We start from the raw sequence: 25,521 nt of genomic DNA, 5'->3' as shown, positions 1-25,521 counted from the left end.
GCCCTCTGTGCACATGTGGAGAGGAGCTCATATTGGGACACTGAAGCTCGTCCTCTCCAGACTAACAGGATCAAGTCTCGAGGATTTTCCATTTGCTAAATTTTAAGTTTCAAACAACTTTCTGGCACCACGTTTCTCAGTGCACTTAGAGCGGAGAACCAAAAAAACATATCCATTTACTCCATTGATTCCCTTTTTACAATAACAGACCTGTAACATGTGACAACGTCAGATAAAAATATTCTCAGCTCAAGTGGTGCTGGTAGGACAGGGGGCTGCTGTATCACCTCTACTTTCCTTTGTGAGGTTGACAGTTTTCTTCCTAGTGGAAGTGCTCATGGATTTCAGCTTCTAATAAAAAGAAGATTCTGTCAGCTATACAATAGCTGGAGATGGTTTTTGAAACAGGACTATGATGCCAGATTTTGAAAGCATAGGATACAAAGGAACATCTCGTTCAGTGCAGACCAGTCTTTGATTTGTGTTTTCTGTTTCCTGGTCTGCTTGGATGTTTTGAACACCATTACTTGCAAACATCCTCTATAGCTGCTTTGACGTCTAATGGGCAGCTTTTTTCATTCCTCTTGTCATTGAGTGTTTTATATTTGAGTTAGTGTTCAATACAAGGAGCAGCGGAGGAGAAATACTTTATATTAAAATGAATTCAAAGAACTTTCACTCAAAACTTTTCATTATTAGAGCACAGAGGAACTTTAAATTCAAAATGCGTCCACAAAATCTTCTCAGAAACCTCAAATCAGGTTCTTTACAGATCCCACATAATTCTCACTGACTGCACTTAAACCTAATCCTGAAGTGTTACAGTAATGCTTCTTCACAGAGCATAAAACGAGACCTCAGGTGTTTGAAGTAAAACAAAGCTTAAGGCTAATACAGCTAAGCTTATATATTAAACACAAGCCTCTACTGTACCACATTGTGTAAGAAAGTGAAGTCAATCATTATGCATTTCACCCACAAATACAACAATTTCAATAGGTTTTCTAATTCTTTTTCTTCAACTCAGGAACAACACGGTCGTAAACTCCAAGGTCATTGCTGTGACTGTGAGACCTGAGCCCAGGGCAACTGATTCCCACCTGGAGATTGAACTGGCTCACCTGACAAATGTAAGCATCACCTATTATTTTGAATCACACTGACTGACAAATGACAATGTTGTTTAGACCTATGGATGTTAGTTTTTGCTGTAAAAGATCAAACGATTCTTCTATATGAGTTTTTGTCTTTTGACTGAATGCCCTGCAATGACCAAAGCCCTTATCACCACCCAGTACATCAGCACACAATGGTGGTTAATTGGCTCGATAATTAATTTGCAAGCATCCGGTGTCAGGAGAGTTCACCACAGTCTGATAATTACATGAACAATCCCTGTTATGAGCCAGGCTTTTTATTCACCTTGAAGATAAGGTGCATGTAAGTCTGAATGTGTCAGCAAGTGTGTGCGTGCGTGTGTGTGTCTCTGATAGTTTACTCCACACATGAAACACATTTTCAAAAGATCCACATAGAAGGACAAATATGCAGCTGACTTTGTAATGATGATGATGATTATAATGATGATTAATAATTATCATGTAAACATTTTGTCCTTTTTCTGCCTTCCAGGGAACAATGAACCCTTACTGTGCACTGTGGGACAGCAACATAATGTAAGTGCGCATGCGTTTTTACTCCTCTTAGTGTGTGTGGTGGATTCCTGGGTTTCAGGATAACACACTTGTTATATTACTTTTCTGTTACATGTCTTAAATTGGGTTAGTGTGCATCATCTTCAAAAACCAGGGACACAATTCTCTGGTGCACATCTGTGCAAAGAAGCTGGGTAACCCCAATAGTGCAGCAAACAAGCAAGAGGGCTGGAAAAAATAAACCTGCAAGGCAAAGGTATGCATTAAGCTCTTACCAAGGGGTGGATAAAATAATAGGAATATCTATTATTATATAATCTGAGCTGAAGCCTCTACAAAAGCCCAGGTTTAAATTGTAAAGCATACTTTATGATGTTTGCTGAGACTTAAATGTATTTAAGCCGGTTCTCTTTGTGGAGTTATTAGGTGTCCCCAGTGTCTGAGTCAGGGTTGATGTGGTTCTACGCTTGCAGTTGTTAAGCATATGCCATCATGATTTCGTCAAGACTCTTCATAAGAACGTAATATCGTAATATGAGTCACACATGTTCACTCGAGTAAATCGCAATTACAGAGACATTCGTACAAGTGAGTTGTGCTTCACAGAATGTTAAATTAAAAGCCAATTAGCAGCAAGTGTCAGCTTCAGCAGACATCTGAAAAATACTCATTTTGAGAGTCAGCGTTGATAAGGAAACTTAACAGGCCAGATAGTGCTGGAGCATCAGCCATAAGGACTGCAGAATTACATAGCAAGGGGGAAAACTCTCAAGAATCACGAGGGCATAATGCAAAACACAGCCGTATTCTTAAAAAGGCACAACAGCAACAGCAGCACAAGCTAAAGACTTTAAGAATTACCATGGAGACAAGTAAAGATTTGACACAATTACAGCGAAATTGTAAGGATCACAAAGAAAGTCATGGGATTGGGCTGCATGATTATATTGTAATGTTTTCATCATTCTGTCAACACCTTGTACATTTACACTCCTAATTAATGCTTTCCTGAAATGTCTGTTGACTGCTCTACATGCCCTTTAAAGTTGCTTGAGTTTGGTGTTGTGATGGTGTCAAAGGGGACTTGATGTCACCTTGTTCGCAGCGGAATGCTTCTCGTACCTGCACAGTTAACGGTTGACAGCAGTGTTCTTGTCACAGTGTCACTTGACAAAACCAAAGTTGCTGGAGCATTTCCACTTGGAGAAAGTCAACTTTTCTTGCTACTTTTCACTGAAGCCTGTACTAGTATTATTGTTATTTATTAGTCACGCTAAAAAACGTAAGCTGATAGCTAGTGAATTATTTACACTCTAGAGCAGGGGCATCCAAACTTCTTTTAAATAGGGCCAGATTTGACAATGTGAAGATGCTCGGGGCCAATACTAACATTTTAAAAATGAAAAAAATTAACAATAACAGTTCCATACAAATGCACTGTTCTGTATCAATTTTGTTTTCATTGTTAACAATTATTATTTATTTTTTTTAAATGACAATATAACCAAATCTAAGCCAATCAGGCATGAACAAATCTAAAAACCAGTTCTTTTTTTCTTTCACATCTGAAGTCAGATAAGAAGAATAAATTGGATGGAATACGTTAAACTTGCATAAAGTTGATAGAAATCTGATCCTCATGTTCATTTTTAACATGATTTATTGTGAGTAATGCAAAGTCTGTTAACATTTAAGTTTAAAGCGTAATACTCTTGCTCTTGTCTTTAACAAAATCATTCAGAAAGTAATATTTTGTGTTTATCTACAGATATATAACACCAGCAGTTATGGCCTTAGAGGTTCAAATGCTTCATTATGTCAACCAAAAAAAACCCCCAAAAAACTAAATCTGCCAGCCATACAGTATCTGACAATCTTAGCAAGCTATAAATAATATATTATAAAAGTGAAGCTTTGGTCTGCATTAAATCTGACCACAGGCCATGACTGGCCCCCAGGCCGGACTTTAGACATGCCTGCTCTAGAGCCTTTAAGTTTTCATCACAGCAGGCCTACATGCCTGCTCTAGAGCCTTTAAGTTTTCATCACAGCAGGCCTTATTTTAACAATATGTATTGTATTTGCATGCTATAATTCTTTCTCTATATATGGTAATAGTATAGTATAGTGTGGGATTCACATTGTACACATGCACAAGGGATTCACAGGAAACAATGCATGCACACACTGACGCAGCAGACAAAGCATTGCTGAATGTGGGGCGTCCTCTCAGCCCCATTGTTTGTTTGGGTGCACTGTAAACAGACACACTAGTTGCTCTCCTCTGTTGCATTTCTGACAAAGTACAGTAGCTGCTCAGGACACATTTACCTCCCCCAACAGTCGATGCATGTCTCTTTCAAGAGCAACTCAGGGACCAGTGTTATTACTCTAAAAGGTGCTTACTGTTAACACCAGCAGCCACAGACGACACCAGATCAGCCAGGACTAAGTTCAATCTTTGATATTCAGATATGTTGCACATTACTCTAGGACATGTTGTAATACAGCCCTACAGTATATAGATACTAATTTGGTGTGTATTTGTAATTGGAGTTTTAATGAGCAGTAACTGGAAAGATTTGTTATATTAATTGAAAACTGCAGCTGTAGATAAACCAGCTTAGGCAACAGCTTATATGAGGTTGTTATTTTTACTTTGAAATAGCATATGAATTGTGCATGGTCTGTCCTCTGTCATAGTATTTGAGGGCAAGTGGTCTATTTTTGAACAGCAAAGATACAACTGGGACAACTCTGCTCCATTCTCTTTCACTGACTTTCACAAACCAAGTGTTTCATATCAGTATTTTTATTTTTTTTATGATCCACACCAAGTCATTTTAATCAGAGCACCACCAAATGACTCTGTGGTATGATTATCATGTTCATTTCAAACAGTTGGCTCTTCCTATTACACAATAGCAGCCACTCTCAGGACTCATTGAGGGGCTAATACGCCATCTGCCAGCCATGTTGGTTCAAACCGAATGAGAGTGCTCACTGTAACAATTAGCAAAATGACAATGTTGTTCACGAGTGGAGGACTGTGTGTCCTCTGTGCTGCCCATCGCACCAACTTGTTGTGGTGCCGGATACAGAACATGTGAATACTGAGCTGAACACTGGAGGCAGCTACCGTAAGAGCTGCAGGGCTGAGACAGCTGCCACACCTGAGTCTCTGCTCTCTGCTGCTTCACTTCCACCACAGGGGTGGAAACCAGAAGCGTAAATATTCCTATGTGACAGCACAAGGAAAAAACTGTTGTGATTTCTCTTTTTATGCAAGCGGCTGGGAGAACCTAACATGCTGTTCATCGCTGCAAAGCTGTAGTTTGATATTGTGATAGGATCCATACTTTCTTCAAATACCTTTCTGTGCTTGTTTTGCCCATATCTTATTGACACAGAGGATACATTTTAAATAAACATAATAAGTGCAACATTAGAAAAAATCGATTGTTCTGTTCTAGCAGAAGGGAGACTAAGATTAATAAAAGAGACAGCAAGAGATGCTATTGTTTTTATTTATGAATGAAAGCACTGCTTTAATAAAAATAATTTGATATTTTACAATCCATTAACTTAATTATTGTGTCAGAAAAACAGGCATACAACTGGACAATTCTTTCTCACCAGTACCGAGTAGTTTGCATGATTTAAATTTGAGTCACAATACATAATTGTATACAGCATCATTGACAATTTGCAGAAGTGGAAAGTGGCTAAATACATATAATCAAGTATTGTTATGAAGTAATTCCCTTTTATTTTATGATAGTACATTTCAGAGGGAAATATTGTAGTGTTTACTCCACTACAGTTATCAAAGAGGTATAATTACACACAGGCTTCTTCACAGATCATAGATTCACATTTTAAGATCTGCTTAAAATATAAAATAAAATGAACTGTTATTAATTATACTAAAAACTGCATACGGTATAAATCAATGAAATTAGTTTCAAATGGAATATAAAAATGCTACCTATATGTTATGTTGTGTAATATATGCATCAGTGATAATAATCCAATAATATATTTGAATGCTTTTACTTGTAATAAGTTGAGGATTTGATTAAAGTAAGAAGATAATTATTGAATAGAAACAATACAGCAGATCTTTCTCTGCTTCATTTCAACAATTGTTCACTAAGTCTAAACAGGGTTTTTAAGCATTTTTCATTTAATACTTTGCGAGTAAAATAAGTAAAATTACTGAACTATCTAGAATACTGGTCACGGCTCACATACGGCTAAGCCATATTTAATCATGTGTGCTTCCCGTGATTGTCATGTTTTGACCGGTTTTTATAAGCTGTAGAAATTCTGCTGCACCTGGCTGTCACTGTGATTACCTTAAAGTCATGAGGGGGGGAAAAAAATGCAGCAGAGAATAAAACAAAGATGTAAATGATCGTGCTAGTATGCAGCACTCCATGAGCTGTGAAACCTAAAACATCAGAGCATCTAGAGAGCCAATATCTTTTTCTCATTTACTCTTATGTCTGCGGCTCCACAGCACCGAGCGTAAACATGTCAGATGCATACACTTTTATTACTTCTGCAAATGTCAATATTTTCAGTGATCAAACAAGCCGAAAATTACCAATATATCACCACTGTGCCAAGGGAAAAATATAAAAATGTAACCTAGTAAGTCAGATCAGTTAACGTCCCTGTAGTGTTCAAGGAACACACAAATGTTTTGTGTGGGAATAATCTACCAATTAAATCAAGACATATTACACTAGCTTGAAAGGTTAGTGTCACTGCATTATGAGTTTTCAGCTCCATCTTTTTAAAAATGGTTTAGAAAGATTAATTAATCTCATTTGGAGTATTGTAATCACTTAAATTCTAGCTCTTTAGTCGCTCCAGACAGTGGCAGAACATGCAGGAAAAGAAAATTACAGAATATCCTTACAAGCGAGGTTCTCGCCTTTTAGCGTTCCCCTGCAATTACATGCTTTTAAAACCCGCCGAATCCTCGTAAAGCGGCACATGGGAAGCCATATGAGTGTCTTTCTGACTTGTTAATCGCAGATGTTTTAGAATCCCCTCTCAGATTATCCAGCTGTGTTTTATAGAGGCCAAACCTTAAACTGAAGAGGACCCCACTTGTCATTAAAGATGTGTAGGTCCTAAAACAACTTGCCACATCAGGATTAACAGCATCTTGACCCCTCTTTAAAACACCTATCTACAACTCACAGCCTTTTTTTTTTTTACTGGCTGCCGTATTTATTAGACCGGTTTCTTACTTTTTTAAGAATGATTTCCCTTTGCTCTTCTGCTTCTTATCTGAAGCACTCTAAAAGTAATAACTGATATAACGCTGGTATTGGTAACCATGAAATGTAGTTCATCTCATGGTGCAGTATAACCACACAGATTGTAATCTTTATGACCAAACATGTACGACACATGTATTGCTATACTTTCACCGCTGTAGCTCAGCAGGATTGGGTATTTCCTTTCTTTGACAGTTTCTACTATAGTCGATTGAGATGATTTACTCTACAGAATGTACAAGGCCATATCAAATAACAACCTGAATACGTTAATCCTAAAATAGAAGATCATGATTGTAGAAAACCTGCTGATTCAAAAAAAAAAAATGAAATGAATGAGATGAAATGAAAAATGATGAGTAGTAAAATGTTATAATTCAGCTTTTCTATTATGACTTATATAATAGTTATAACTCAAATTACTCGTTGCTGTACAGTTTGCACCATGAATGTTATCGGGAACACTCTACTTCCCGTAGAATCAAAGCATATGAATCATTTACAAGGTGGGAAAAGCAGCTGTTGCCGTTGCAGCTTCAGGTTCTAAAAACATCTGGAGATGCTGGATTTTAGCCAACCAGGCCACACCAAACAATCTTAAAGAACCAAGAGAAACCTTTACTGCACATGCAGTTCAGCATATAATGCAGACATATATATATTCACAGTAGAAACCTATATTTACCCATGCAGTTAACGGTATAAACAATTAGCACTTAATTATATGAAATGTTAAAACTGTTTTTAATTTTATTGTCATATGTAGGTTACCACAGTGTCGACAGTACAATGAAATGTGTTGGATGAGAAAAACAGGTCAGCTCAGCATCTAGTTACAATAACAATGCTGAACACAGAAGACTGAACGTGTGATAGCACAGTATGAACAAAAAAGAATAATTACAGGAAATACTCAAAAGTCCATTTAGTTGACATGGAGCGGCGCCAATCTTACATTGTTAATTAACTTCTACTGTACTGTAGTAACATTCTAGATGTGTGTGTGTGTGTAAAGCTTGATTCTTTCTGTGATTAATAGTACATATCTACACATTTTAATATACTTAAGTTTAGGGCTACTTAGAAGTTCAACAAGTTGATGCATCAGGTGACAGAGCTCAACATTCACTTTCCCATCCCATTTTAGATGTATTGATTTCTAGGTTCCATCTCTTTATTACAATTCTGTTCAAAGTGCTCTCTAATGGTTTCCTTCTTTGATGTCAAGCTTCTTTGACATTTTCATAACTGAGATCAGCGCTTGTCAAACCTTTTTAAATCATAGTACATCAAACACAACACATTTGCTCCACAATTTGCAACTCGCAGATTTGGTCCCAGTGAATTTTTTTTTGTTGTTTTTAGGTTTGGTTTTGAATTGAAAGCATCAACTCTCCAGATCAGGAGACTATAATGGCTGAGAGTGCTGCTTTCTTTAATTCTTGTGGATTGATTTATGAGGAAATTCAACCACTTCAGGTTTAACTCTGGACCACTCCTTGTCCACTTTGCAATAATCTCTGCGCGCTGTAAAAAGGATGTTGGCAGGCAAAAGAAGTAACGATGTGGGCGATGTTTGCAGTAATTGTAAGCTTCGCTCCAGTAAGGACTCATGATTGACTGATGGGGGACACTAACCATGCATTAGTTGACAGCAGGAGGTATCGCTGTGTTTGTGTGTGTGTGACAGCACAGGATGTAAGCTGGGATAGATCACATGTGCACCCTGAGGGAGAACATGAAGTAAAAAACGACTAGTGCTACATGCAAGGAACAGTTGCAGAGTATGGGATTAACAATAATAATATGACAATCATGTGGATTTAAAGATTTTAAACTGTTTTTGGATACACACGGCTACAGGTGTGCTGAAGGTCACCCACCTGCAGTGATAATAGGCATAATGGACCTATTAGCAGGTGCACAACACCTTCACTTTGTATACACGTGTGGAGCCATTCATGTCCTCACAGACCCAAACTGCAGGATCTCTTGCTTGTCTACCTCCTTTTTTTTTTTTACCTCCCACTCAGGATTCTTTTTTTTTCTTGCTACATAAAAATATATGCACTCATTTTTCTCTCATCCTCACTCAGTTAACACGTGCAGCGTGGCCCACAGGCTGATATAAATTGCCCGTCATCAGGAGATCCAAGATGGATGGAATAATTTCCTAGCAGTGCCCCCACCCTCGTCTGCCTCTGTCATTGTGTGTCAGTCATTCAAGACTTTATAAAATTGCCTAAAGTGTATTGCCTGAGGCACTCTTTAAGCCCCCCCGTCCGGCGCCTGACTATTCTGATGTGGGCATGCAATGCATTTAAAAAAGGCTTTTGGATTGTTATTGCCGACTCCTGAAGAAATACTATACGGTGAGCAAAGCAGTGTCATATGCAAAACTGTCTGACAGGTATAAAAAACAACACGAGCTAAAAAAAAAAAGAACTACGGCTCTGTCTGGCGGTTTAGTCTATGCAGCTGCAGCAGCTTGTTTAGCTGGACAACTGTGAGGTAACAGAGCTTTACTGTTTGACTTTTAAGTGCTCTGCTTGGACATCTGGATAAGTTATGGGTTTAGTAATAAGATCTCTTTGGCTGGAGGAACTCAATCTGTCAAAGTTCAAGAAGGAACACAAACGTAATTGGAGTTTTGAGCAACTGTCGATCTCTTGGTTCCAGCAAGACGCAAGGTTTTAAATACTGAATGTGTGTTAAACTTTCTTGACTTTCTATGTCACTCTGCTGTCACTTATCCCCCATCTTGACAACTAAATATGTTGAAATTGGGGCATGATCAAAACTTGTCACATACTGTATATTTTAATGCTGGAAGTTTTAGTACAAAGTTGTCAATACATCACTGCATGGATAGAAAGTGTTCAGCAAAAGGTAGGTGATGAATGTCATGTCATCAGTCATCTCTGGTACATTTTATATTCTAAGGCCACCGGGCCCAGATAAGGTCAGACAACACATCAGACGTGGCATACATAAATTCCCAGTCAGGGATGTTCTCCTGTCAGCTTCTCTCACTGGCACAAAAGTAAAACGAACATCTAGTAAGTCAAAAGTTAGCAACAGATCATGTCGAGGATTGACTCGTCACCAGGGAGAGTGGATTCATCGCAAAGTTTTCAAGAAGTAGAGGCGTCACACATGCTATCAATCTCATCCCAAGGAAAGTGTGCTTTGGAGAGTGAATCTGACAGTTGTGTTTCCAAATACAACAGCACCATGGCCTGTTACTCCACTGCTATTAAAGGATGTGTTCAAATGTTGTTTTCCTTCATGTATGCACAGAACAACCTTCTCAATAGTAGTGATAGTTTTGAAGAACTTGCCTCCCTACAACTTCTCACTGGGCTCATACATAATCCAAAGCCATTGTTTAGACTGGCAGAAACCAAATGTAATCTTCTTTTTTTAAGCTGTAAGCTCACATATAGTCAGACACTTCCACTGATGACAAGCTACAACAAACACAATTTCACACACAGGCCTTAAAGAGTTTTGGGCTACCACCAGGAACATAGTTTTTGTCAAGGGTTGAAGCTGATACACTGATGTAAAGCTGTAAATGTTTACTGGCTCCAATTGTGCTGTTAAACTGCGGTCTTTATTGCACCCACAGGTGCCTGTCTATACATCATGCATTCATTTGGCATTTCTAATGTCCAAGTCATGAAATAGAGGATTTGTTCAAGAGCTTCGCGGCAGACTTTACTTTTGCTTATTTACTGAAGTGTCAGTGTTTGAACCTTCCTTTTTTTTGAAACCACCAAAGCAGCAGAATGGTGCATCCTCTACGGACCTTTAAGACGTGATTGAGGGCTCCAACTGTGTGTGTGCCTTAAGATACTTCCTCCACATCCTGCAGAGAATATGGACTTTTACCTTTATGACAAGCCAATTCTGTGTTTGTTTCACATTAAGTTCTTACTGTGACATATTTTTACACAAAATAGTCACAGCCCAGTTAAGAGTAAATCGCTTTTTACTGTTGCATTACTGTGTACACAGAGTACTGGTCGGCCCTGGTTGGAAATTTGCAATTGGCTCCACAGTCCCTTCCAGGAATAATAAATATTGCTGCCATATTGATCAAATGACAAAGCAGGATTGCTTCACACAGCAGAGGCCACTTGGCACACAAATGAACAGCCACAGTAGTATGCTCCATAGTGTTCTTAATCAGATATGAGTCTTTTTTTTTCTACCTTTTTGTCATGAGTAATGAGCTGTAATGAGTGAAAAAAGACGAGCAAGGTGTCATGCAGGACAACAGGTGTTTGCTTGAGCGTTTTGTGACACGAATCTTAATATGAGGTGTTGCGACAAAGACCTGATCTGAACACAGGCATGTCGCATGTTTTGTGCCAATAAAGTTTGAGGGTATTTAATAAACGAAGGTTTTTTTTTTTTTATTATTATTATTATTATTCTCTGATAATGAGAGGGGGCGAATGACAAATGGAAGAGAAGCGCTCCTTTCATTTCACCTGCTAGTGGTGTGAAGTGGAGACTGGCTGCAACCATTTGCGCTTCATCCGCGGGGTGGTATTAGTTCTGCAGTGTGTATTCTTTTTTTTTTTCTCCCCTCCCTTTCTCTTTTTTTTCCCTCCTTTTGCACATCGCTTCGCGCCGACGAGCGACAAGTTTCGTGTGAAAAAAAAAAAAAAAAAAATGATTTTGAGGAATGATCCAAAAATATCATTTATTATCGTCATATCGTTAGACTTACAGCCGAATAAACACATCCTGCGACAGCGTGCGTTTCTTCTTCCACTGTATCAACCTCCCCCTCTCACGCCAGCAGAGAGGAACAGAGTATCAATCTGATGCTGTCCACCGTTTCCAGGGTGAAAATCCCCCTAAGGAAGCATTCAAAAAGCGGCTAATTAAAACAGTTGAAGGGGGGAAGAGAGAGGAGGAAAAAAAAAAAATCAACCGAAAAGGAAAAAAGACGGGATAACAGGGGGGCATTGAGAGGGGGGTGGGGGGGTGAGGAATACAGTCGTGTGGAAAACATAGAGGGATAGAAAAATCACGCACAAAGACATGCAGGTAAATATAAACGCTTTTATCTCTCAACATTACAAGGGACTAATAGTGTTTTTTTTTTTTGCTGTCAGTTGTTTGGTATTTATCTGCGTATAGCGAATCAATCAGCACCGGTCTGCTTGGACAGCTCCGTGCGTCCTCCCCCTCCTCCGTGTCTCTGCCTCTCTATCTGCTTCCAGCTGAAATGCTCCAGCTTGTAGCCACACAAGAGCCGTGCCGATGTGTCTGTTCGCTTTTTTTTTTTTTTGAATTTATTTATTTTTTAATTATTTAATCTAACAGTCTATATCGCTCTCTCGGTGCAAGTAAATAATTTAAAAAGACAGAGAGAGAGATAGAGAAAGAGAGAGAGATAGCCTATCGATAAGTCCTGTGAAGTCGTGCCACCGCTGGAATTAAAAACCTCTGCTTTCTTCTTTGCAGGAACGATTCTTGGGGAGCCTGGTCCACAAAAGGATGTAAAACGGTGCTTACAGATGCATCCCATACAAAATGCTTATGTGATCGTGTATCTACCTTCGCCATTTTGGCTCAGCAACCAAGAGAAATAGTAAGTAGGCTATTGATTTGTTATTCGGTGTGGGTTTTATAGGCCAATGTAAAGGAGAGACGCTGTGTGCGCGTGTGTATACGTGTATGTGTGTGTGTGTGTGGTGTGTGTGTGTGTGCGAATGGGAAATTGAATCTTTGCTGTGCTAATCCCGTTTAATAGTAATTCGGCTGTAAAGGGAGATTGTGGGGGATATTTCTAGTTTGCACATAGATTTAGATAACTCTGAGTGTGTGTGTGTGTGTGAGTGTGTGTGTGTGTGTGTGTGTGTGTGAGAGAGAGAGAGAGAGAGAGAGAGAGAGAGTGCGTGCGTGCGCGTGCACGCGGGAGGGTGTGTGCATGCTGATGGTTGTGTGTCTCCTCTTGTCATCAGTCTCATTTGACAACAAAATAGTCAGATTTAACATGTTTTTTTTGTTTGTTTTTTTTTATGTTTGTGACTGACATCAGAGTGATAAAGATTCTTTAGGGGAGATTTAGAAACCATGTTATGGGCTCATTATTTGCTGAAAGCAGACTACTGTAAAGGAACCAGAAGCCCGTAATTTCATGAGAAGATAAAGTAATTAACATTGAGAACACAGAGTGCCTACACGGTGGTCTCTGTGTTAGTACACAGCAGGAACTGAGATAGCACAAAGAAATCTATCTACCTTCAGCTTTATCAGGCCTGAAGCATTCAACAGCAGAGTGAGACATTCATTTAGCCATAAAAGTCCACTTGTTGGTGATGATTCACTCATGACTAGTGTGTATAATGTGCCACATCTATGGACAGCATGTGCCATATTGTCGGCCTATGATTGGCCCATATCGCATGATTTGAAATGGCAGAATCAAACAAAAACAATATTTTGATGCATTTGATAGATTTCACTGCCCCTCACTATCCTGTAATATCAGTTCCAGCACGGATATATGGAAAGTTTTAGCCAATGTATCTTAACAACTTTCAAAGCCCACGCATGCTCTTCACTTCACACCTCACAGTACATTAAGGAACCCACTCTGGACTATTCAGATTGGTGGTTGTTGTTTTGATTGGTTCCATCTCTGGGCAATAATAAAGGTTTACTGTGCTTCATTGAACCACATCCAAACCTCCCACTGACTGCTTCGTCTTCCACTGTCTCCTCCACAGACCATGGAGTACTCAGGGGTCCCATCTGTGACATTGATAGTTGGCTGTGGTCTGTCTTGCCTCGCCTTGATCACGTTGGCAGTGATCTATGCCGTGCTATGGAGGTAATTGCAAACATTTTTAAAGAGCTTAAGCTGCAACCACATGATGACGAACGTTTTGATCCGAGTACAAACAAAAAAAAGCGCGTTGATCTCGTTGCTTTTGTCATTCTGTTTTTTATTTAGGTACATCCGCTCTGAGAGGTCCATCATCCTCCTCAACTTCTGCTTATCTATAATCTGCTCCAACATATTGATTCTCGTTGGACAGACGCAGACCCACAATGTGGTAAGTGCCATTTACAGATTTATTCTACACAGTTTAAATAATCTGGAGGTCCAGATAACTATTAAAGGATTTAACTCAAGCTAATGGCAAAGTGAAAAGATCCAAGCAGCACTCCACCGTGGCCTTGTTTGGGTTAAATAGAGCTTAGTACTCTTTATTTTTGTACTGTTTTATTTGTGTGTGTGTTTTGTGCATTGTTTTCTTTTATTTCATTTTTGTGTTGGTTTTGCAACATTGAAAATGTGTGTTTGACAGTGTTTTTATGCACCTTCCTCTTCATTATTTTAAAAGATAAACAGCAACATACTCACCCGTTCTCAATCAATTGCAGACATTTACTACACTCTACTGTTAGTTTGAAATGGCTGAGGTTTGATATGTTTCATACATCATTTGCCAGAAGTCTATTCCACAAAATAGTGCCTTTTGTATACCAGATGTCGGCTTTGTCATTGAGAGTACAAAAACAAGAATATAGCAGCTAGGTTACAGCCTCTTTGAAGCAAAGTACTCATTTTCTCTTGGGTGTTACGCAGAAAAGCTTTTCATATTTCATCCAAATGGAAAATTAAGTGTTTTTAATGTCTCTATAAGATGTAGATCTACTTAATGTTGGCTTGGGACCATTGGTCTTTACTCAGGTGTTACATTGTCCTCTGGTAAACTTGAGACAACCCCAATTTGTTGGCACTGAGACAGTTATGATCTTTAATTGCAATTAAAAGTGCGAGGCCATAAAGAAAACTAAAAGAAAATGAACAAAAAGAGGACAGTCAGTTCACTTTGAGATGAAATACTGATGCCAGTTTTATTGCTGTGATTCAGCCTTGAAGCGCTGCCATTATTAACAAGTCAGAATAGTTTGGCAGTTGAGGATATTCAACAATGTAGGAGAAGAAAAGCAGACGTGATGCACACCAGGAGACATGGTGCACCGGTCAGGCAAAGACTAATGAAATTATTGTGATGTCGCCACTGAGAGGATCCTATAATGGTGACAATACAGCGGATGGAGGATAAAAGCAGCCCTCATACTTAGATTCTCTGTGTAATATGCGTTACTGAAACGACACAGAGCCATCACAGACACACATGGAACTGATTTTGTTCAGATTTCAGTAAGTGCTGACGCTCAGATAAGGTCAGCAGGATTTAGAAAGACAACAGTTATAGTTAAAGAAGGACTACATCCAAATATGTATCACTTCCTCTCTTCAGCTTATAACAATAACTGGCCCGTAAACAAGTGGCTAATGTAAAAGATTGTTTGGCAAACAGTAGTTGGGATTTACAAGCTGCCCACACAGATGCCCTTCTCAGTCAATTGGCAGCACTACAGAATGACACATTGTCCATTTTATTGTGTAACCATACTCTCTGTATACCTTTACCTTTTAACACGATTATCTACCTTTATCTCATTATTTTCTCCTCATTAATTAATTCTCTTTAGTTTTTAGGCTCACTAACAATCCACTGTTTTAATATTTGAACGTTCTTACATTGCAGCAGTTGTAGATTTTAGTAGAGTTCAACATTACATGTAAAACAGAGCCAGAATTTTTTAGAAAAGCTTGCATAAATCCATGTCTGTGGGGGTATTTCATCATTAGAAATGCATTCACTGATACTGTGCAGCATGGCTACTTGCACTGTGCTTACATGTATGAGCAGATGGGCCTACCAGCAGTCGGGGGCTCATATTGGACCAGACCCTGCTCATAAATCAAACTGCTTCCTCCCATTAATTTTCCCATGTTCAAGGAAAAATGAATCATGAATAATGAATGAATGAACGAAAAGAAAAATAGACTCAAGTGTGTTTTGTAAACCCACAAAGTCTGGTTCCAGATGACACTGTAGATTAAATACGGACAAAGCGTACTAACTGTAACCATTTGCCAGACACTGAATTGGGATCTCATTGAATAACAAAAAAACAGCATCCACACGTGACAACTTCATCTCTTTCTTTACTGGGCCTTACATCTAGCCCACAGTACTAGCCAAGACTATGAATGTACAAAGCTTTAGGGCATTTTTTTAAAGCTGAGCTGATTTGAAGCCTTGTCAGATTTAATCAGAGCTCCAGTCATTTCCTGTCTTGATTATGAGGACCACCACTTAACATGGAATACTCACTTGGCATGCTCCTAATAAGATATCGGTCTCTGAAATCTGCAGAGAGATTAGGTGGTTTTCAGAAAATCCACTGACATACTGAAGATGTCATTTCAGCGTCTCCCAGTGTGATTCAACAAACCAATTTGACTGACTCACGGTGGGGTGGGGGGTGGGGGGGGATTAAAGCAACACTAAGTCATTTATTTGCAGTTGGCCAGTGTTGTCATTTCTACTGAACATTAAAGCTGCACCAATCAATATTTTTAAATTAACAATGGATCAGATGCCTCTATTTAATGTAAAAGGGGTCACTTGTAGTGATGAGTTATCGCCCGACTCAACAGTTCCCCTCCGCTCTACTCTTCTTATTCTTCTGGTTTTATGGCCCACGGCTTTACTGTTTGTTTCATTCTCTCATCAACCTTACTTCCATATCATCTTTTTAATACGTAAGCATTTCCTTTAGAGCTTGTTGCTCTGCTCACAACTGGACACACTGAATAAATGCAGGTTGAATGATTCGACTCTGCAGCTCTAAATACATAACATATACGTGGAAATTAAAAATATAATTCATTTAGATTGCATGGTAAGGTTTTCAAATAGGTAAACCACAATTATTCGATTTTCACAGCCTCAAGGGCCCAATTTAGAAGCTTTAATTGGACACTGAATCCAAACCAGCTCCTCTGAGGTCCATCATCAACAACAGTGAAATGCATCGCTGTTGTTTCAGTCGAGTTGGAAACCTACAATCGCCTTGTCAGTCGTCTTGTCTTGTCTCCAGGATGCTGTGGATAAAACTTTCAGTACATTTTATTACTATTGGCCCTTTGTTCTGTCTTAACTGTGTCTCTCCTGTTGTAATAATATTTGAGAAATATTTCATCTGTTTGATCAGACATACGGTAGAACCCAGTGTTTGAGTGGTAGGCTAGCAAGAGGAGAAAACATAGCCCCTGTGTGGGTTTAATTGCCATGCTGCATGACACTGCCTCACTTGTTTTTCTTCCATCTCTTGTAAGAAGTGCATATAATTGGCTCCACTGTTTGTGGATTCAGACTTACTCATGGTCTAATAGAAATCATCTCTTTGGTGTGGAGGTGTCCTCTGGGAGCAGGAAGTCAGTGAGTCACCTTTGCCTGCCTGTGCTTTTCCTTTGTCCTCTGTCGTTGTTCATCTTGGTTTATGGAAAGAAGACAAAGAGAAGCAGACACTGCTGCTTTTGTCAGGAAGGATAGAATTAGAGAGTCCTGAAGTTAGAGAGGATATTCCTGTATATAGTTCATCCTATAATGAGTGAAAATGTTTTATACATTAAGTGGGTGGAGGTCAAGGTCTAGTGTGTTTGAACGATTCATTATTAAGAGTAAGTAAAAGCAGAGAATGGTTAGCTTTTATAAAATGATAGCAAACAAATAAAAACATGTCACAAAGTCACATCTAGGCAGTGGCACTGTGAGCTGACACAGATCTTAAGCTTTGTACAACGTGTCTGCTTTTGATTTCTCTGCATCTAACCCCCCTGATGTGTCAGGAGATTAACAATTATCACCTTTTGTATAAACGCTGTATGTCATGTATCGGCACAGATGGCTTATCAAAGCTGGTATCTTGTCAAAAAAAAAGAAATTGTATAATTATGAGGCGTTTCCTTTTGAATTAAATATACAATATAATTCCCATGACATTCGCAAATTCAGCCCCTCCATATGTTCACAACGATATTTGGTGATAGAAATAACAAACCAGTCTAAAAATCAGGTATGGCCGTTTTAATGAGTTTTAAGAAAATTCCACTTACTGCTCAAAGGTTTGAAGAAAAACAATCAATTTCCATGTGTTCATACAAGACATCACATATAAAACAGGCTTGCTGAAGGTGCAGTAACTGCAGTATGCACGTTGGAGCAATAGTGTATTTTTAGTACATTGAGTTTGACCTCCCTTATAGTGAAGTGTAAATAGAGAGTGATTTCATTTATCTCTGCCTACCAGTTGAAGGTTAAACATTGTAACTAAATAATTAGTTATTAGAAACAAGCAAAGTCAAGCTACAGCTCACAGGTAGCAGCTTAATAAGAGCAGGAATCCTCTGGCGAGGTTCAGCAGAATAATTGTGTGCATTGTTTGGAGCCTTAAGAGTGTTTCCATACCGAAATAAAGTGGGCAGAAGTTGAAGTGTTGGAAGTATGAATTCGTATCAGGTTGTTGTCACGTACATCCGTAGAACAGCAAGCAGCCATTTTCTGACTCTAGCAGCAACGTCAGTGCATTTAGTTCAGCGTTTCTGTGTGGTTCAACAACACTTTTGCCACCACTACCACCACACTTTGTAGTTTGGAGTTTTTAATGTCCTCCACCCAAGCACATACTGTGTAAAGCACTGGTGCACTTGTTGCTTGATTCAAACAGAGGGTGCTTCAGTCAAAATAGCAACCAGTCTCTTCCTCCCACACTGATTCACAATGGTTGAGAAGATAAAAGTAATGTTATATGGTCTGGTTTGGATTCTTCTACAGCATTTTAAATAAGGTTGTAGGTCTTCAAAGAACGATACTCTAGATGCAGAGCAATTAATGTGCTTCTCCCCCAGGAAGCTAGTTCTTCGATGTCTTTAAGTTTCATTGCAGTAATAGTAAAAATTAAAAGTTACACTATGAACTGGTCTGAAAGTTTATTTTGAATAATGAATGAATGGTGACTGGCAAAAAAAATGCCTGGAGCTCTGAGTAAAATAATTGAATCACCATGTCAACATTAGTTTAATCCAATTACAAAGAGGGTGTTCTCAGCCTCAGTATAAGCAAGACTGAAATCCTTTTTTATGTTTCACTTCAACACTGCTGCTGCTGCCTTTTTTCATTTCAGTCATTGCATGATGGAGTAAAGTCTGCAACAGTTCACAGCAACTAAGCTTTCGGTTCTTAACATTTGAGGCTCAGCCCGGACCTTTCAGTCAGAGTTTGGTCAGGCAACTGTAAGAAATTCTTCACATTTTTTGTCCTGACCTTATAGTGTCATTATTGAACTGTCTCGAAGTATTGCCCATTAGCCCCTGCTCTTACCTTTATGTCTATCAGCTCTGCAATGTTTTAATGTGGTCTGTTCCTCAGTTCCTCTGTTTCCATGGATACTGACACAGTGCACTCAACATCTCCCGGCGTTTGCCTTTCTAAAGGGCAGTGTAAACTCTGGGTTTCCGACCTTGTTTTTGTATGACTGTCCATGTCCAACCTGTCCTATTGTAATGTTCTCATATTGTACCTTTCTCTGTCTTCAAATGCATGTTTTTTTTGTTTTTTTTCTGAGAACTAATCTGGATGGTATAGGCACTCAAGTGAACCGTGAAACATAACGGTTGCATGTGACCTGTTTCCAGGAGACAAGGCAGGCTCTATTTTCAGCACCTTGGACAGCACATGAGCTACAGCAACACTAGAATTAGCTTCAGATGTAACTACAGGCGGTATAGCTACTGTAATACTGATTTTTCCCTTCCCCTATTGGCTTCTTGTCCTAAAAATGAACTATTATATCAGATTTTCCTCATTTATTTGTCATGAATATCAAATAATAAACACATATAGCATAGTGGTATGCCAACATACAGGTCACTGAATTTATAAATCCATATATGAAGGCAGAAACGTTCCTGAAGTAGCTGTAATATAGCACATTAAACACCTTTTCTTACCCAAAACAGACTCTCACATCACACCATAAAGAGCTTGGCAGATACAGGTACATCTTAAGAGGCTGAGATTTTTAGCAGGAAATGTGTTACTGATCTCGTTAATCGGGAGATGAGATATTGCCAAAATTGGCTCCGACTTGCTAACGTAACTCTCACCATTTATGTCGCCACAATAACATTAAATATTTTCCCAGCAGATCTTTTTTCTGCAGCTGGGTTTGGCCAGTGCACGGTGAGCTGACTCATGTGTTACAGACCACTTTACAGCAGACAATTGTAGCATATATTTTAGATGTATCCTGTCGATGTAAGCAGGTTGATTTTGATTCATAGACTATTCATTTTGCACCAGAGTTAGCTATTAAAAAACACAAACGTGCCAATTCCATCTCAGTCCCAAACTTAGATATTCGAAATATGGCTTTATTACATAACGGGCCACATTATGTAATGCATTCCGCCTAAATCTACAATTACGTCATCCCTTGTGGGTTTAAGTAAACAGTAATTCCCACTTCGCACAAGAGGTAACGCAGGATTATTGTCTCTTATGAACCCCATGAACACCACAGGCGATGGCTGGATTTAGCGTGGTTTCTCAGTGGGGATGTGTATGAAGTGTATGGGAGATCTCACAGTATGGTGTGGACGCCCTGGGATGAGATGATACACTTCAAATCTTCCCCTCTTTGTGCGTCATCGCTCAGATTACCACAGCTTCACACTGCAAACAATCCGAAGTGAGAAAAAGCATAATCTCGTCTCACAAATGTTGGTGTGCAATGACAAGATTCCTAAGGATACTTCTTTATTTCCGCGTGACAAAGATGGACACGCTAATAAAGCTGAAAAGTGTCGCTACATTGTCAAACCTGAATGCAATCTGCCGCCTTTGACGCGTGCATTCTGTATCGTTTAAGCTGCGTTGTGGTTTGTTCACCTCCTGTCTGTGTAAAACAGTTGACCTTGGCTCACATGCCTCCCCAGCATACTAATGAGGGTTAGTGCAGAAGAATGCTACGCCATGGCTTTCTGTGTCACCTAGCCTGCCTCTGATCTTTACTACAACTACCACCTCTGTTGCTGCAGTTTAAACCGATGCTTTGTTTCATTCACTGCACATGATAGTACCTCAGTGTCAGTCTAGACGGGCAAATGCTGTCTGTGCTTCAAGAATGGTTCAAGGAAATAAAGAAATATCAATATAATCGATGTGTATCCACAGGGAGCCTTTTGCTTTACACAAGTCTGTACATGTACTTGTGGAATCTGATGGTATGAGTCTGCATTTGATTTTGCAGTACCTGCTAAAGCTAATAGTCAGATGCATTCCTGTAAATGTTTCAGTCAGTGAATGGATCTCTTTCTGAACCCTTTTGCTCTTGCATCAACAGGGTGTCTGCGTCATGACGACAGCCTTTCTGCACTTCTTCTTCCTGGCATCGTTCTGCTGGGTCCTCACAGAGGCCTGGCAGTCCTACATGGCAGTGACAGGAAAGGTTCGGACCAGGCTCATCCGCAAGCGCTTTCTGTGTCTGGGCTGGGGTAAGTAAGCAGCATGTTCCCCTTTACTTCTTTATTATCTCCCATCATACGTCGCTGCTGCCATTTTCTCTCAAGGTCCCTGGCCAAGGTGTCTTTCCAAGTAACTGTACGTCTTTTTTTTTTTTCTGCTCGTTGTTCTCATCCTCTCTGTGGGGCTGCCAGATCTTCATTCTATGAGGCTCTTTGTTGTGATGCTTTTGTGTTCTAGTCAAACTCTCTGAGGGCTGAGTAAATGGACCTGGCCTTCAGCAGTGTGGGGAGACAGACTGGTGCGGCTCTCCCAGAGCAGGCTGCAATGACCTTATGTCTGATAAAGAGGGCGTGAGCCAAGCATTTACGCTGCAGCAGAGTACATCTAAGACCCTCAGAAATAGAGTTCAGGAGAAGGAAATATTTGCAAAGGTAGACTGTATACACTAAAGCTGGTTTCAGAGCTGTATGAATATATATATTATGAAATCTAATGTTCAAGCCTTTGTAACACTGGCACATACCACAAATGAAATACAGATAGCAACATGCAACTAATGTATTTATTATCCATACTGCACCAGATTTTAATTAGACTAGATCTTAGATAATCAAGGTTGTTCTGCCACCCACACTTGCTTCCCTGCACTTGAATGTCACATGACGAAATCTAGATGCCAATCATACATATCTGTCAATAAACACAAAATATCTCAATCATAATTTGAAAAAAAAAATGTAGATTTTTTTACTTAATTTGATAAATGTCAGTCTGAATCCTCATCCAAAGGGGTTCTTTCTTACAGACTACGAGCAATCTCGGCTTTTAAAAAAAAATCAATTTGATTATGAAAGAGCCCACACTCATTCTTCTTGTTACCTAGCAACAAACAAGGCTCTCTTAGTCATTGCAGTGCCACAGCTTGCTGCAAAAAAAAAAAAAAGAAAGAAAAAATGGACAAAGGCTGTTCTACAATCACATAGATTTCTAAAAGAAACAAACAAACAAAAATATGGTATACTAGTCAATTTGATGATCTATAAGACAGTCATGTTGTGTCGTCTGGCAATAAAAATGCATCACTTTACTGCATGCTATTTTTCACATGTGATGGCTTGAAGATAAAAAGACTCCTCCACAGATCACCTCCTGTATTTAAACAGAACATTTTCAAAATTGACTTCCAAGGCGATGTGCAAGTGCACAGTACCTGTTGTCTGTTAAATTCAGCCTGTTTGAAGTGCAACGTCTCCACCAGGCTGTTGCCCGCACGGTGATTCATGACATGCTTGTGTACACTCGGCACTCTTTACCTCTTCAGCACTGCAGAGAGGCACTGGATGGCCACAGGGTCTTCGCCTCGTGCCTCCAGGAAACTGATTACATCAATAGCACCTGCCTGTGCTGCTCCAAGAGGAAAAAAGCGTTAATATTCTGAGCACACAGTACTAGGGACTGAATCCATTACACCAATCCATAATGAGGAGCTATACAGCAAAAAAAATCTCTTCATATAAAAGGTGTGGAGGGTGGGCAGGGTGGGGGCCTTTCTTACAGTACGATGATGAAATTTGAACTACATGGTTTTCTGGACTCGATACACTGCTGCCATTTTGTCAAAGCACAGTACAGTCTGTTCTCCTGTGCCACTTAATGGAATACTGCACAGTATGTTGACTGAACTATTGAAATGCATATAGTGGATCATACACTCTCAGATGATTGTATAGTCTCATACTGTAGCTTCTAACGGAGTGAATCTAGCAGCACTTTGTTTAATGACTGACTGACTTTTTCTGCACTGAAGTGGGCTTATGCTCTCAGTTCTGACAACAACCGCTCAAATAACTATTGATTGTTTTCTCTTTTTGAAGGATTACCAGCTTTAGTGGTCGCTGTTTCAATGGGATTCACCAAAACAAAGGGCTACGGGACACCCTTATAGTAAGTTTTTAAAACAAAATTGTTTTATCTGTGGTCATTATTCAGCACACACACAGTGGGTTCATGGAAACACTTAAGAGTAATGATTAAATGCACCCACAGTGGCGTACTTATCCTAAATAGTGCCATAAACAAAATCCCTTGAACCCAATCAAATTTCAAAATAGCACAGCAAGACCCCAATTTTGCGTGAGTTGTATCCCAGCTGGATACCGAACACATAAACACTGCTTAAAATCTCTTTAGCATTTTATTGTCCTGTGAAACTTTGAAAATAGACTTACAGCATATGGCACTTATCCCCTGACAATTGAGGGGAATACAATTGTATGATGGTGTGCACCATTAACTTGGATGTTAATGTCTTGGTGGGAGTTAACTGTTTTTTTCCTGCTTCTCCCTGCAGCTGTTGGCTGTCTTTGGAGGGAGGGCTCCTGTATGCCTTCGTTGGACCAGCAGCTGCTGTTGTTTTGGTATGTTTCAGACATTAGATGTCTGGTTCTGTATGCTAAAAATAGAAGGGAAATGTAGAATTATTACAAAGTGGAAACACTAAAAATATATTTTGTATTTAGTTTGTAGGTTCCAATCTCTCTGTATAGTATGTAATATACAATTATCATGGATTATTCCAATCAGAAATATCAGGATTCCAACTTAATACTCAAAACATTGCATAGATTCTAAATAATTCTAATAATAATAATAATAATAATAATAATAGAGTTGATGTTTTTTGCTTTTTTCAAGACAACAAGATGCACACAGACCATAATGTGGTTTTAGTGATGATACAGTATCAATGTAGAGCAATTGCACTGCGCTGAAACTCGACAAAGTGTTGCCAAGAAAATGCCTAACAGGAGGAACACACTCTAGTTTCAAAGTCAAAGTAATGAGCGTCCCATCAGGCAATGTGCTCAAGTAATTCCCTTTCATTTACCGTAATGGGTGCCATGTAGCTTTGAGGTTATAAAGTATTTATGCATTAGATTTGTTCAAAATGTAATATACTGGGGATATTTTAATCATCTCATATTTACATTGTTGTACAGAGAAAATTACACAAAGAAAGTGATTATGCAAATCACACAGGCTGTGTCAGAGGGACAGAGGACAGCAAATACTGAGTCATATTCTTTATTGTCAAAGCTCAGTACCATACTGGGGTGGGTGCTTCTCACTTGTGATGAACCTCAGAGGAACACAACCCAATCTCTGCAAAAATGGCAGCAGCAAGCCTCTGCAGTGAGAATGAACCATACTGGTGTTATCACCGCATTGATACTGTAACATCATAATAAAAAGCCTCGCAGTAACAAAGCTTGTTGAATAAAAACCTCCCCAAATGTATTTGTATAAAAACGTAATGAGCTCTTTATCTCAGCTAGAGGGATTTGAAATAGATTGTAGCCAAATGTTTTAAAAGACTTGTCTACCCAGCTTCTATAAGTCTCCCTCTGTTATCTTATTAGTGTAAGCGCTGCTAATAATAGGAGAAGGTGCCTTTGAGAAGACAAGTGTTTCTTGTCAAGTAGATCTTTTCTTACGCCTGTTGTCTTGAGCTGTGTATCCAGGGCATGCCTCATCCATTGGCTGAAATGTCACAGAGATGAGCAAACAATAGAAGCTAGAGGTCAAAGCTCAGCACAGACGGAATATGGAGGAAAAAAGCGACTTCAGGATAATGATATTAAATCATACCTACCTACCTATGTAGTGCAGAATGTCAAACTGGGAAATTAAAGATATATTAAACATTGGTTTATATTGAAAAGCTAACATCCCTGTTTCCGTCCTATTAACAGGTCAACATGGTGATCGGTATCTTGGTGTTTAATAAGCTAGTGTCCAGAGATGGCATACTGGACAAGAAGCTGAAGCATCGAGCAGGGTATGACAGCACATCCTTGTTAGTACCTCCATTTTTCTTCTAAACATTTTTATTCTCAACTTCATGCAACTGTATAAATGTGCTTTGATATTTTTTTCTTATACATATGGAGATTCAGACCTCCTTTTTTTTCCTTGCTGTTGAAAAAGGGAAATTAGAGGCATAAACATAAAGAGGTCAGATCTCTCTCGGGAACGACGTGGCTTCGTATTTCTTTGGCAGAATCAGTCCAAGATGGAAATCATTTAAAAAACGCCCACGCACTGGCTGCTTCTGCTATGGTTAATATGACAGGGGAGAATTTAAAGTCGGGG

General features: G+C 39.2%; 1 protein-coding gene across 8 annotated transcripts in view; it reads left to right on the top strand.

Annotated features, from left to right (window-relative positions):
• adgrb3 (adhesion G protein-coupled receptor B3) overlaps positions 1–25,521 on the top strand; it is a 114,623-nt gene that overhangs the window by 81,593 nt on the left and 7,509 nt on the right. For 6 of the 8 annotated variants that reach the window (XM_019275667.2, XM_019275664.2, XM_019275668.2 and 3 more), the window contains 9 exons: positions 1,028–1,130; positions 1,633–1,676; positions 12,434–12,560; positions 13,702–13,805; positions 13,929–14,031; positions 21,248–21,398; positions 23,244–23,313; positions 23,720–23,786; positions 25,122–25,225. In XM_019275667.2, coding sequence (XP_019131212.1) covers positions 1,028–1,130; positions 1,633–1,676; positions 12,434–12,560; positions 13,702–13,805; positions 13,929–14,031; positions 21,248–21,398; positions 23,244–23,313; positions 23,720–23,786; positions 25,122–25,225 — 873 coding nt within the window. The remainder of the gene's footprint in view (positions 1–1,027; positions 1,131–1,632; positions 1,677–12,433; positions 12,561–13,701; positions 13,806–13,928; positions 14,032–21,247; positions 21,399–23,243; positions 23,314–23,719; positions 23,787–25,121; positions 25,226–25,521) is intronic. The other 2 variants (XM_019275669.2, XM_019275666.2) reach the window with 1 other exon arrangement.

This window comes from Larimichthys crocea, chromosome III (assembly GCF_000972845.2).
Source record: "Larimichthys crocea isolate SSNF chromosome III, L_crocea_2.0, whole genome shotgun sequence".
In the NCBI taxonomy this organism is placed as follows: Eukaryota; Metazoa; Chordata; class Actinopteri; family Sciaenidae; genus Larimichthys; species Larimichthys crocea.
The sequence above is the reverse complement of the archived record's forward strand: the minus strand, read 5'-3'. Positions and strand labels throughout refer to the sequence as shown.